The sequence below is a fragment of the Nelumbo nucifera genome, chromosome 7 (assembly GCF_055504915.1).
Source record: "Nelumbo nucifera cultivar China Antique chromosome 7, China Antique-T2T, whole genome shotgun sequence".
NCBI classification, from domain to species: domain Eukaryota; kingdom Viridiplantae; phylum Streptophyta; class Magnoliopsida; order Proteales; family Nelumbonaceae; genus Nelumbo; species Nelumbo nucifera.
The window spans coordinates 30890579-30904177 of record NC_142655.1 but is presented as its reverse complement, the minus strand read 5'-3'; the positions used below and the strand labels follow the sequence as shown (position 1 = coordinate 30904177).

General features: G+C 35.9%; 1 protein-coding gene across 3 annotated transcripts in view; it reads left to right on the top strand.

Moving 5' to 3' along the window:
* The first annotated feature begins 2339 nt into the window (after nt 1–2339).
* The window catches only part of LOC104598235 (vacuolar sorting protein 39-like), a 102905-nt gene continuing 91645 nt past the window's right edge, over nt 2340–13599 (top strand). For 2 of the 3 annotated variants that reach the window (XM_088891692.1, XM_010260179.2), the window contains exon 1: nt 2340–2923. In XM_088891692.1, the coding sequence (XP_088747818.1) occupies nt 2482–2923 (442 nt within the window). In that variant the 5' untranslated portion in view covers nt 2340–2481. The remainder of the gene's footprint in view (nt 2924–13599) is intronic. The other variant, XM_010260178.2, reaches the window with a different exon arrangement.

Below are 13599 nucleotides of genomic sequence, written 5' to 3'. Positions count from 1 at the left end.
AAAAGATTTAACATGCAAAATTCTTCTAGTACTATTCCCCTGTGGTAAAAGGAGATAAACTCAGTTTATTTTAATGCTCTAAGAAGTAATAGGATTTTAATGCTCTAAGAACTAATAGGAATATGACAAATGAATAATATTTCCTATGCATAAGTAGTGATAAGTCTCATATATGGTGATGCATGCACTTATCCAAATATGGTAAATGTTGTTGAAATGCTTCTTAGACAAACTACATATACCCCTGCGGTAAAAGGAGATAAATTTAGTCTATTTTAATGCTCTAAAAACTAATTTGGAATAGGACAAATGAACAACATTTCCTATGTATCAGTCATGAGAAATCTTATATATACTGATGTATGCACTTATTCATTCAGTTTATTTCAATGCTCTAAGAACTAATTGGAATAGGAACAAATGAATAACATTTCCTATGCATCATTAGTGATAAGTCGTATATATGATTCACTTAATCCAAATATAGCGGATGTTGTTGACATGTTAGGAAGATATCAAAAGAATCTTAATATAGACCATTAGAAAGTAACCAAAAAAATTATATGGTCTTTTCAAGAGATCAAAGATTTACATGCTTAATTAGAGGCAAAGAGAAGAATTGGAAGTAATATTGGTGGGAAATATGATACTAATTTTTCCTCTTGAATATTGGATCTTGTTTAACATACGACAAGGTTCAAAATATTGATACAAGCCAATACTATTAGTGTATTGTAATGTATCGTGGCTCGCTTTTATTTTATTTTAGTTTTTCTTTTACAATTAATTCAGAGGGATTGATTTAAGGCCTTTCTACCCCTTGAACCAGCTTAAACCCTAAAACACCCTCTATAGAAATGTATCAAGAAACCCCAAAAACAATACATATTGAATACATGTTGAAATTTTGAACCTTGCTCACAACACCACAAGGTCCAAGACTTCATATATATGGCAAACATAATTTAAGTACGGATAAACATTTTATTGAAAATTTGAAACACCAATAATACCACCAAGATCGTGGTGGGTTAAAATGGTGTGAGCAGCCTCAATTATGGGTCATATAGGACTCCCATATAACTCATGAGCCATGACGTCATATACTTGTTAAACCTGTTCATGGGCCGGGTAGCTCGACGGCCCGGCCTGGGCCGGCCCACACCCTGGCCGGGCTTGATCATATAATTAAGCCCGCGGGCCTGACCTCGGGCTTAACACAGTAAGCCTGACTGTGTTTTGGGCCGGGCTCGGGATTTGTCAAAAAAGCCCGGCCCGGCCCGACTCAGTATTATATATTTTATAAAATATATAATATGTATTTTATATATTATATAAAATATATAAATAATATAATATTTATTAAAATATATATTTATAATTTAATATATATATATATTATTCTTCTCTTTATAATCTCAATCTCTCTCTCTCTATTCAGCTGCTTCAACATTAGTAATAATAATAGTATAGGCTAAATTTCGGGCCCGGGCCTAGGCTCGGGCTTCGGGCTTTTTATGAGGGCCGGGCTCGGGCCCAAGTTGTAGGCCCGATGGTCGGGCCGGGCTCGGGCCCAAGTTGTAGGCCCGATGGTCGGGCCGGGCTCGGGCCTTAAAAAAATTTGTTAATACACACTTAAAGCCCGGCCCGGCCCGGCCCATGAATAGGTCTAATACTTGTTCATGGGTTAGGTTGGGGCTAGCTTTGCCTCTACATTAACAGAATATGTTCAGGCCCAAGCCGATCCCGGCCCGACCATCGGGTCTAGGTCTTGAGCCCAAGCTCGATCCTCATATAAAGTCTAAAGCCCGGGCTCAAACTTGAGTCTAGTTAGAAATTTGGAAAAAATATTTTTTTCCTTTTTAATTCAATTAAAAGTTGTTTTATTTATACTAAAATACCTTAAAACCTAAAAAAAATAATGAAAAAGTCTCATTATTACTTGAAAAAGGAAAAGAAAATTTTTTATATAAAATGTATTTTTATTAATATAATACATTATTAAGTCGGAATTGGGCTCGGGTCGAGCTTTTTTGAGAAAGCCCAAACCCAAACACCCAAACATGCAGGCCTGAAATCTTGTCCAAGCCCGACTTAAATCGGGTTGGGCCGGGCCGGCCCGTCGGGCTACTCGGCCCATGAACAGGTATATTCATGACAGATGCACAGAAAGGCAACGTCGGTATGCATGTGTCCCTTTCCTATCGCTACTTGCTCTTTCAGCTTCTACTTGCTGTTCTTAGCTGAGTGGGACCCGTCCAATGGTTCGTCTTTTACCCGGCGTACAAATCAGATTCATTTCATTTCTTTCCTACGAGAAAGAAATCAAGAACGCAATCCAAAAGAAAAAAAAAAAAGAAGAACGCACCATGCGCACTTTAGCATTTTCCTGTTTCTTATTTCATCCTTTAATATGCTCCCTCCATTTTTTGGTTCAGACTTCACACTTCATAGAATCTAGAGAGGGAGGGAGGAGAGAGAATGGTGCACAACGCCTTCGATTCGTTTCAGTTACTTAGAAACTGCCCAGCGAAGATCGAATGCGCTGCGTCGTACGGTTCAAAGCTCCTCCTCAGCTGCACCGACGGCTCTATAAGAATCTATGCTCCAGAATCCTCAACTTCGTCCGACGGGCACTCTTCGCCGCCTGATCGTGGTAAAGCGGGAATTCTCCGTGAGCCCTACGTTCTGGAGAAGGCTGTTATGGGATTCTGGAAGAAGCATGCAATTTCAATGGAGGTGTCTGTGTCGAGAAACATTCTGATTTCGTTATCGGATTCTATTGCTATTCACAGGATTCCGAATCTAGAAGCAGTCATGGTGATACCGAAGTCGAAGGGGGCGACTGTTTTCGCATGGGACGATCGGAGAGGGTACCTGTGCTTCGGAAAGCAGAAGAGGGTGGGCATTTTCCGCCAGGAGGGTAAGTTTCGTAAATTCATCTCCTTTTTCGGGCAATTTAAGAAATGTTTTAATTGAGCTGGCGCCTTTTTTCTTTGTTGGATTGGAATCTATAGTTTATTAATTTTCTATCCGTCGCATGTGGTACCAATTCAATTGTTTGATAGGAGTTCCCCGCCGTGTTGGGCGATATGGTAATTTACGGAAACACTTCAACGGTGTTGAACTGCCGTTTCGGGTCCACTAGACGCCACGTAGGCGATTCTACTTCAACGGTCAAAAAACACAGTTGGCTAGACCGTTTTAAGGTAGAAACGGTCGGAAACGGCAACATCTTAGACGTTTAACTTAACAGTGGAGCCATCAGATGAGGTTGGGCTTTTATCCTTGCTAGAAAGTTTGATCTCATGTGGGGGACCCCGTAATTAAACGGACTCACTTGGCCTAAATATCATTTCAGATCCACTGCGTTTGAACTAGAAGGGATTTGTCTTTCGATCCTATTACTATTAGTTGAACCGGATCTGCTCCCGACAAATACGTTCCAATACACGAATCTGGATCTCCTACCCACACACACAATGGCTATACATTGGGAACATCTCCTCATTAATGGTAAGATGTGGGTAGGAGATCTTGTGTCTTGTGGTAGATGTGGGTAGGAGATATGAGATTCTAATATCAGGATTTTTTTTTAGAGGGCCTAGTTAAATAAGAAAATGAGATTGGGAGTAGAAGAGGTAAGGTTTTGAGAAAAATGACTTCAAAAGGTTTAGATCTATTACATATATTTTTTTAAAGAAAAATATACATTTTTTTTTTACTATTAAAATTTGGGAGTTGAAGGAGTGTTAGAAAGTGATAGTTCAAGTTTTGGGGGGATAAAGGACCCACTTTATTACATTTTTTTACCTTGTCTCCACTTTAATCATATAAATAATGGTTTTAACAAAAAGTTTGGGGGAACAAAGGATCCCCTATCAATATATTTGGCTCTGCCCATGCTAGTACACTTACACCGCATCTCATGCATGGTGGTCATGGTGCGATATGCGGTGTTAAATTGATATCAACTTCTTCCCATAGCCCATAAAAAACCTTTTTCTGCCTTTGGGCCATGGTGGTTTTCTTTTTATTGGTAAAAATAGAAGGAGTTATACAAGACGGGGTAGGGCTGCAAATCGGGCCAGGTTGACGCTAATCCTAGCCTAACCCTAAGTTCTAAACCTTAACCCTAACCCAACCGGACCTTCAACCCGACCAACCCAACCCTAACCCTAACCCTAACTAAATTCCTTCAACCCTAACTAAATTCCTTTAAAACCTCATAGAATTTCTCGATTTTAGATCTTAATTCAACTTTCACTACATATATTAATCCCATATTTCATTAGTATTTGTTTGTTGACGCTATTTTTTTTTTGTTCTTTTAGTACAAAATTCAAAAAAACAAGTGTTAGAAATGACCATAGTTTATTATGAGTTATGACTTACGATAAGTCTTTCTTGGGTGGCAAACAACATAGAGGAGATGAAGAATAAATTTTTCAAAAAAAATAAAATAATGTTATTAAGGTTTTAGTCTTTCTGGTTAGGATTAAGTGAAGTGATTATCTTAAAAGAAATACATGATACTATGTGGTGGGGGCTATACAAATATCATGCATCTCAACAAATCAATGTATGTACTATAGAGTCGGGTTGGCTAAGGGACCAACCCTAACCCAACCCGAAGTAAAGTCAGGTTCATGAATTTCAACCCTAACCCTAACCCGAACATCAACCTGACCCAACCCAAGGGTTGGGTTCGGGCCAACCCGGCCCAAGTTGCAGCCTTAAGACGGGGAAGCTCTACCCCAAACATCACACAAACAACTGAAAACAAACTCACTAGGAAGGGCATGGGATAAAACGGGAGATGATTCCATCTATTTGACAAAGCTTCATGTGCCAACCAATCTGCACCTTGATTTGCTTCCCAAGGCTCTTTTGGTTTGTGGGATGGGAAGGAAAAATATGGAATATTCCTCACTTCCCATGTTTGATTGGTGGGATGTGATGAGATGGTAGGATTATAGATCCCAATTCTTGGGATGTGGAATCCCACCATTTTGGTGGAAAATAAGTAGGAATGTAGGGGGAAACTTGTTTAACAAAAAAAAAAAAACATCTTCTTTGTAGTACTTCTAAGAGTTAATACTAGATCGATGACCCATAAATGAATTATTAATGATTTAATAATATATTAATAGAATAATTTAATTAAAACAATTAATAAATAACTTAAAATAAATAATTGATAAATATATTAATCAATGAAAATATAATTAAATAATTACTTACTTTTTCAGAATGAAATATTAAAATTACTAATTAAGTCATAAGTATTAATAAAATAAAATATTAATAATAAAATATAAATTAATAAAAATTAAAATATCAACTAATGCTAATAATTAATTAAATAATTATTATCAAATTAATAATGAACAATAAAATACTAAATCATAAAAATATTACTATTTAATTAATAATTGACAAAAAATATTTAATAACTAATTAATTAATCAACTAATTAATGAATAATTGAATATTATTTTATAAGTAATAATTTAATTAAAATAAATAATTAACCAATGAAAATAATTTAATAATTTATGAATAATTAATATAAAAAATATGAAAAGTATTAATAAAGTTATATGTATTAATAAAATATAATATTAATAATAACCTATAAACTAATAAAAAGAAAAATACTAATTAATGATAATAATTAATTAATTAATAAAAAATATGAATTTTATTATTAATTTGATCAATGGTAAAATAAAAATAAATAAATAATAACAATGCTAAGTAATTAAAAATAAAAATGAAAAATTATTGATTAATTCATAGTAAATATTAATAAAATAAAATTTTAAAATATTAATTCTTAATTAATAATTAATTAAATAGTTATCAATATTAATCAATTAAAAATTATTTAATTAAAATATTAATAATTGATAGCAATAAAATATAAAGTGATAAAAATAACTAATTAATTAATAATTATTACTAGGGTTGGTTTTCCCACTATTTTTCCCTTTTACAACAAAACAATGGAACATAAAAAAATTCCACCAATTTTCCCTTTTTCATCTCATCCCATCCCATCCCATCCCATCCCATCCTTTCCTATCCATTCTCATCTTGTACTCCACACCAAGCTCCAAAGTCTCGACCAGCCTTTAACATTCCTCTAGAATGGTCTTCAATCTCCATGGGATCTGACATTGATTCTTGAGACACGAAATCATCAACTGAGATCTGACATTGATTTTTGAGACACAAAATTGTAAGATGGTTTTCAACGCTCAAAAAGGATGCAGATGATTAGGGTAAGAAAATAGATTGTTCACTTGATGGCCAATAATGAGAGGTATAGATATTTAAAGTGAGGGCAGGCCGTTACAACGATATTCTCTTACTGTACCATACCCATGATTACAGTTACTGCCAAATAACTGTTGCATGCAATTCATGTGCATCGATGACTCTCCTTGCATGCTGGAGTGAGGTATGAATGCAGGCTTGGGTGATGGGTTGGTGGGTATATGTATCATCCACCCTCCTCAGTTAAGAACTTATACTCATGGTTTGCTTTAGGAAGTTTCTTCTGCAATTCCTCCCCGTCGTCCCAAATGGCATCTGTAGGAGAAGTTCCTTTCCATTTTCTACAATTGCTTGGTTCCCCTGCCTAATTTCTTCCTGAGGCATGGGACATGGAATATTGGGCGTGGTCTACAAGTCTCCAGTAGGTCCAATTTGTAAGTAACAAGCTCTATTCTTTTCGTCACCCGACATGGCCCATAGATGTAAGCAACAAGAATAAATGAGGCGAGTTATATTGAATATAGTCATTACAAAAAGTGATTTGTAGAAGATTAATGGATTGAAGTATTTTCTTTAGTAGAAGCTTCAAATCAAAGATTTGGGATGCTTGAAGTACTTTTTTGGAATTGAAGTGGAGAATCTTTTTATTACAAAGGAAATATGTTTTTGATCTATTGGAGGAGATATGGTTACTTATTGATGTCAATAAGTTGAATTCGACATAGGTTTTCCTTAACCCTAACCTGACCCACAACACTTCAACCCAAAACCGATTAAATAACAATAATTTTTTGAACCCAACTTGACTCTCTCTATAGGGTTCAACTCAATACTAACCTGACCCGACTTGTAGCCTTTCAATTGTTTTTTTGTAATATATTTTTAAAGCCCATAGTTATTAATTTAAGTTGAATTTTGGTTTATGTGTTTTAAGATGTCACTTCCTCCACAGTAAAAGAAGAAAAATAAAAATGAAATGTGTAAGTAAAATCTAAAATTTAAGGTTTTGGGGTTAGGTGTGAAAAATTATAGGAATATGTAGGGGTCTCATGACTGCTAGGTTTGGACAGTTGGAGCCAAATTTTCTTAGGGTTGAAGGATTGAAACCCTAACCTTGTGGCTACCCAACCCGAAGGAATAAGGAATATGCCACCTAAATTTTTGGGAAATTGGAACTTAGAAAATCCCAAAATTTTCAGAAAAAATAATTTTTTTTTCTTGGTCACTCTTAGACCCAATGGGATAGAGATTTGTGGAGTTCGAGAACTAAGGTACAATGTGGGAAGGTGTTAGACACCCCACATGTGACTGGTTGAACTAGCCTTTACTTCACTAATATTCTAAGGAAAATTCACTTTTTGGACTTAAGAATAATTCAAATTAACACATACATTAAGCATAACAATTTATCAAAGAGAAGAACACAAAGTTGCAACTCTAACTATTCAAACAAAATTAAATACTAAAAACAAAATGATCAACTATCTTAGTGACCAAGATATGTTATGGGAGAAATAAAGTGAATTTACTAGGGGAATGCACTATTTAACTCCTGAATGCAAGATGACAAGAAATGACTTATCATTATAAGGATTGAATCCGAAGGAAAATGCATGAATTGCTAAAGGGTAGTTAGAATAGGTGAAAATTGAAAAAAAAAATTAACAAATGCAAAAATTCTCGGAGTTTGATTATATATAACTCAATACTTACGCATGGACAATTGAAAATTCCTAACTATCTAGATGATGAGATTCATGGGCCAATCGAAGTCCAAAGCAAAGGGAATTTTATGAAGTCAAACAGATTTCGTTTATCAAAATGATGATAAGATAAAAAATTAAAATAAAAAAGAATTCATAACCATATAAAAACAAATGCTTGGGGGGGGGGCTAATATGTTAATGTTGTGCAGTCCAAATGATCCTAACCATACCTAATGTGTTAACTTAAGGAGCTATGTTTCCTATTTTCTAAAATAATGAAAGGGATTAAATAAGAAAATAGCATGACCGAAGCATGAAACCTGAAATTAAAAGAGGTGAGAATGATATTTAATTATTATTAAAATGACAAGGATCAAGGATTGACAGATTGTTCTTGTGATGAGAATGCATGTAATACAAATTGATGCTGCCCAAGGTTGGGCCGAGGGCAATAATGTATTGTCACTTCCTTAGTGGAGGGTTGATACGTCCTACGGTTGATGAAGCCGAGGGCCTGTAAGTCTGACATGTGGAGGAGGAAGCATGTCAAAGGCCCCGGGTGTTATTCCAAGGGCGAAGACTTTGATGGTCAAGCTAGTAAGTGTATAACAAATTAAAGGGCGGACGAGGCCTGAGAGAGATAGCTCAGACAAGGTCAATGGGATACTAGAGAGCTTGAGAGTAGAAAAGCCAAGATAGCTTACCTAGGGAGTGACACCACTTATTTATACTTGAACCTGCCTGAAGTTTATTAACAATGAATGGCCAGGATGCTATCCATACAATGCCATGTGTCGCCGGAAACAAAAGAAGGAATTAAAAAGAAAGAAAACAAGAATCTAATTTCAACTAGTTGTCATTCTAAGCAAATAGAGGTAGGATGAGTTGTTAATGTTCATGGGCCGGGCCGGGCCGGGCTGGGCTCAGGTCGGGCTTTCACTCTGTATTAATAAATTTTTCTAAGGCCCGAGCCCGAGCCCGGCCTGACTATCGGGCCTACAACTTGGGCCTGAGTCCAGCCCTCATAAAAAGCCTGAAGCCCGGGCCTGGGCTTGAGCCCGAAATTTAGCCCATGCTGTTACTATTGCTGAAGCGGCTGAATAGAGATAGATAGATAGAAAATAAAAAATGTATATATTAAATTATAAATATATATATTTTAATAAATATTATATTATTTATGTATTTTATATAATATATAAAATGCATATTATATATTTTACAAAATATATAATATTGAGTCGGGCCGGGTCGGACTCAAGTTGGGCTTTTTTGACAAATCCCGAGCCCAGCCCGAAACACAATCGAATTTACTATGTTAGGCCCAAGGTCAGACCCACGGGCCTAATTACATAACCAAGCCCAACTGAGGTGTGGGCTGGGCCATCGGGCTACCCGGCCCATGAACAGGTCCAGTTATTAACAATTATCTTGTAACACTAGCACAAACAACATTCGTAGTCGGAGGGCTCGTTAGCCATTCCTACCAGACTACTTAGAACGAGAATTGATATTTGTTTAAAGAAAAATTAAAACGAACAACAGACATGAATTTAAGAGAGGTTAGAGACTATCTTAACGTGTAGTTCTGCCGACTCCCATTAATATATGCACGTTCACAAAGTTGGCATCAAGCTCATAGAGACATCCTTTATTCGAGTTCAAATCAGCTACCCACGAGATTGCCCCCACAACGTCCCACAGCACATTCCGGTCGTGTATTGAGTTTGTGGGGAGCAATTATGTGGGGGGCTGATTCGGTCTCCCTTTATTCTTGAGACTGTCCTCAGATGTTTATGTAACTATGGATATTGCCCAAGTGATGAGAGAAAGATTGCTAGTTGTTTATATGCTCTACTGCACCATTCTCAGTTTAAGAATGCTTTTTTACTTGATTTTTGGCCTTTTTACTTGATATTTTGTACGACTTGAGGGTTTCTTGGATTGTAATATTGATATGGGGGACTAGTGATGTGACGGATGGTGGGGAGAGACTCTTGGATGTGTGCCCCCAAGGTTAGAATGTATTTAGGCTAGAACGTGTGTCTTCGTATGTGAGAAGGGGTGGGTATTTATAGAGTTTTGGGGAGGATTCCAGAAAGGAGTGGAGAGTCAAGATTTGAGGTTGGAGAGATCAATAGATGAGATTTAAAATATTTTTGGAGGGATATTGATCGAGGGAAGGATTGTCAAGACAGCTTTGGGAGAGATACTCTCAATCAATAAAGATAAAAGTAGAAAATTTCACTAATTTGCCTAAATTGAATATTCCAAATTTAGGTGATTGGCTTAATTGATTAGAGTCTCCTTAGTTGGTTAATTTCAAATTTTAATATGGTTCTAGAGGTTGGGAGAAAGATATGGTCGTGGGTCCCAAGGTTTGAAGTTGTAGTGAATAAGATTCCAAATGGAGGGTTTGGGTTGAGTTTAGCTTCGAGTCTCAAGATTAAGGGGTTAACGGTGTTGGAATTGGATGATCTTAGTATCATTGGATTCATAATTTTGAATTCTATGCATCTATTGGGTTGAGTTTTTGATTTCTTATGAGATATGGTTCAGGATAAAAATGATCTTGATTGGACCATCGAAATTGATTATAGCTTTGGGTCTTTAGATGAAGGGGTAAACGGTGTTAGATGTGGGTGATCTTGGTGTTGTTGCATTTGGAATTGTAGGATTTATGTGCTTATGGTGTTGAATTTTTTATTTAATGTATGATAAGGTTCAGGATCAAAAAGATCCCGATCGGATGATCATAATCGATTTCGGCTTTGGGTCTTAAGAAGAAGAGGTAAATGGAGTCAGATTTGGGTGATCTTAGTGTTGTCAGATTTGGAATTTTGGGCTCTACGTGCCTATGGTGTTAGATTTCTAACTTGATGTGAAATGACATTTAGGAGCAAAATGACCCCGATTGGACGATTGAAATCGATTTTGACTTTGGGTCTTAAGATGAAGGGGTAAACAATATTTGACTTAGGTGATCTAGGAGTCATCACGGATTTGGAATTTTGGAATGTACGTGCCTATGGTGTTGGGTTTCTGATTTGACTTGAGTTTAGGTTCATGATCAAAATGATCCCAATCAGGCGATTGGAATCGATTCCAAATTTGAGTCTTACGATAAAGGGGTAAACGATATCGGATTTGGGTGATATTGGTGTCATTGGATTTGGATTTTTGGGCTCTATGTACCTATAGTGTTGGATTTCTGATTTGACTGAGATAAGGTTTTGGATCAAAATGATCCCGATCGAACAACCAAAATCAATTTCATCTTCGGGTCTTAAGACGAATGGATAAACAGTATTAGATTTGGGTGATATTGGTATCATCGGATTTTGATTTTTTGGCTCTATGCACTTGTGGTGTTGGATTTCTGAATTGATTTGAGATAAGATTTAGGATCAAAATGATACCGATTGAATGATCGAAATTAGCTTCAGCTTCGAGTTTTAAGATGAATGGATAAACGGTGTTGGATTTGGGTTATCTGGGTGTCATCAGATTTGGATTTTTTGTCTCTATGTACCTATGGTCTTGGATCCTAGAGATCCAAACTTTTGTAAAAATCTAAGAATGCTCTCGGATCGACTTAGAAGTTAGCTGAAACATGCTTGAAGCTCAAAGTGCTACAGAAAGGATTAGCCGAATCATGTTTTGAATGAATAACATTAAGTAGTACATTGAATTTCTTATGAGGTTTGTTTTTACAAGATGGCAACTTGTCTCCTTAGTGAGATAGGATTAATTGACATTAGTGTGGGCTCATAGCCATTCAACCTCTCAGTGTGGTCCCCATATATTTTATCATTGGCGTGGGGCATTTTTTTGCAATGCATGCACCATAGCTTATCTTTATCGTCATCTTGTTCATATCCATTTTCTTGCCACCTCTACATATAGGCAGGGCTACTTGTTCCTCCTTACTAGGATTCATTGCAGTCCGTTTACTTTCTTTAGACTATTCAAAGGAATATACTTCTTGTGTAGGAAGCTCCTTATTTCTTAAGATATGAACTCTAATAGGTTCATTTACTTACTAAGACCAGTTAAGAAAGTGAATGCTTGTTGTGGGATATTAATTTTTGGTAGGCAACAGAATCCTTCTTGCATTCCCAATAGGTGGCTTGATAATAATCCATCTCCTTTCACATAGAGGTAAGGGTGGAATAGTAAGAAAAGAGGCATTTTTCTCCTTAACCATATGAAGAATGTCCAACTTGTAGCTGATACAGGGCAAAACATTGTTGTTCAGCATAGGCAAACTGAATTTGATCCCAATCTCCTTAGTAGTTTCAATGCACATAGAATTTTTCCTCAAACTTGGTTGCATAGAAGATAGTAGCCATAACATTATTAAATAATTCTATTGTTCCAATCTCGCTTGATCTGGTTCATCATCATTAGGTTTAGTAGTCTTTATTGTTAAATAACATAATTTTACACAACCACCCATAGACAATTGAACAAACTTGGCTCATTTTAGGTAGTTTACTCCATCTTGATGAGTAATGGAGATTTACATATATGTTTCAAGGCGTCAAAGCAAACCTAGGCGATAGGGAGCACTTAGTCACCTGGTCACCTAGGTGTCACTTAAAGCCTAAAAAACTAAATAGAACAAAAAGGGTATGGACCCCTATTTTCGCCATTAAAATAAAAGTAATAGAAGGGCAGAGTCCTATTCTTGTCTGAGAAGAAAGAAAACATGAAATAAAAACCTCGTAAATGATGGACAAGAAGGGGCAGAACCCTGTTTTAGTTCAAAAAAATGATGAAGAAGATTGTAGCCAAGGGAAGGACTTACTCCCTACATTGTAAAACCAGTGTTATGTCTTGTATCATGATGAAATCCTGAAAAAAATGATTAGCAAACTCATTTAGAAAATAAATTATTTAGTAATATAAATACATTTTACAAAACCAATTTCAAACCAATTTGAAATCCAATGCTGGCAGATTCAGATATCCATTAGAGAAGACATATCTAGGGGTTTTCTTTTTGTTTGATTGAGTGACAAATTCACAATTATCACTTGCCACAATCCCATCTTTATTTTCTCTAACATATAACATACCTAGATATGACCCCAAAAGGACCCCATTGGTTGGCACATCAAAGGTAAACAAGTTTAACATGTAATAGAGTACCATTATCAAGTTTGAGGACTATATGCAACTATCCAGATATTCCACCAATTATATAGTCTAGGAATTATTTGGAATGGTCCAGTTCATTGTTTCACAAACACCCATACTTACACCTTAGGTCTCACCCTAGTGGTTGAGACAAACCACTCTTTCTCATAAGATAAATATAAGTGTGTCAACATTGTTAGAATAAACTGCTTAGTTTTATTCACTGGTTGAGAACATTTAGTTTACATACCAATTATGATTTTCTTCAACCATTGTCATGATTATCATATTTCTATAAAGCAAATCAAGGGTTATTACATAGCAACATACTCAATAACACATGCAATTGTATAAGAAATTAAAGTTTTCTTCATAATAAAATTAGTTTACATCAACCATTGGATCTTGAGGGCATATATTGTCTTACACATAGATTAGTTCCACACTTTCACTACAATCCTTATCCTCA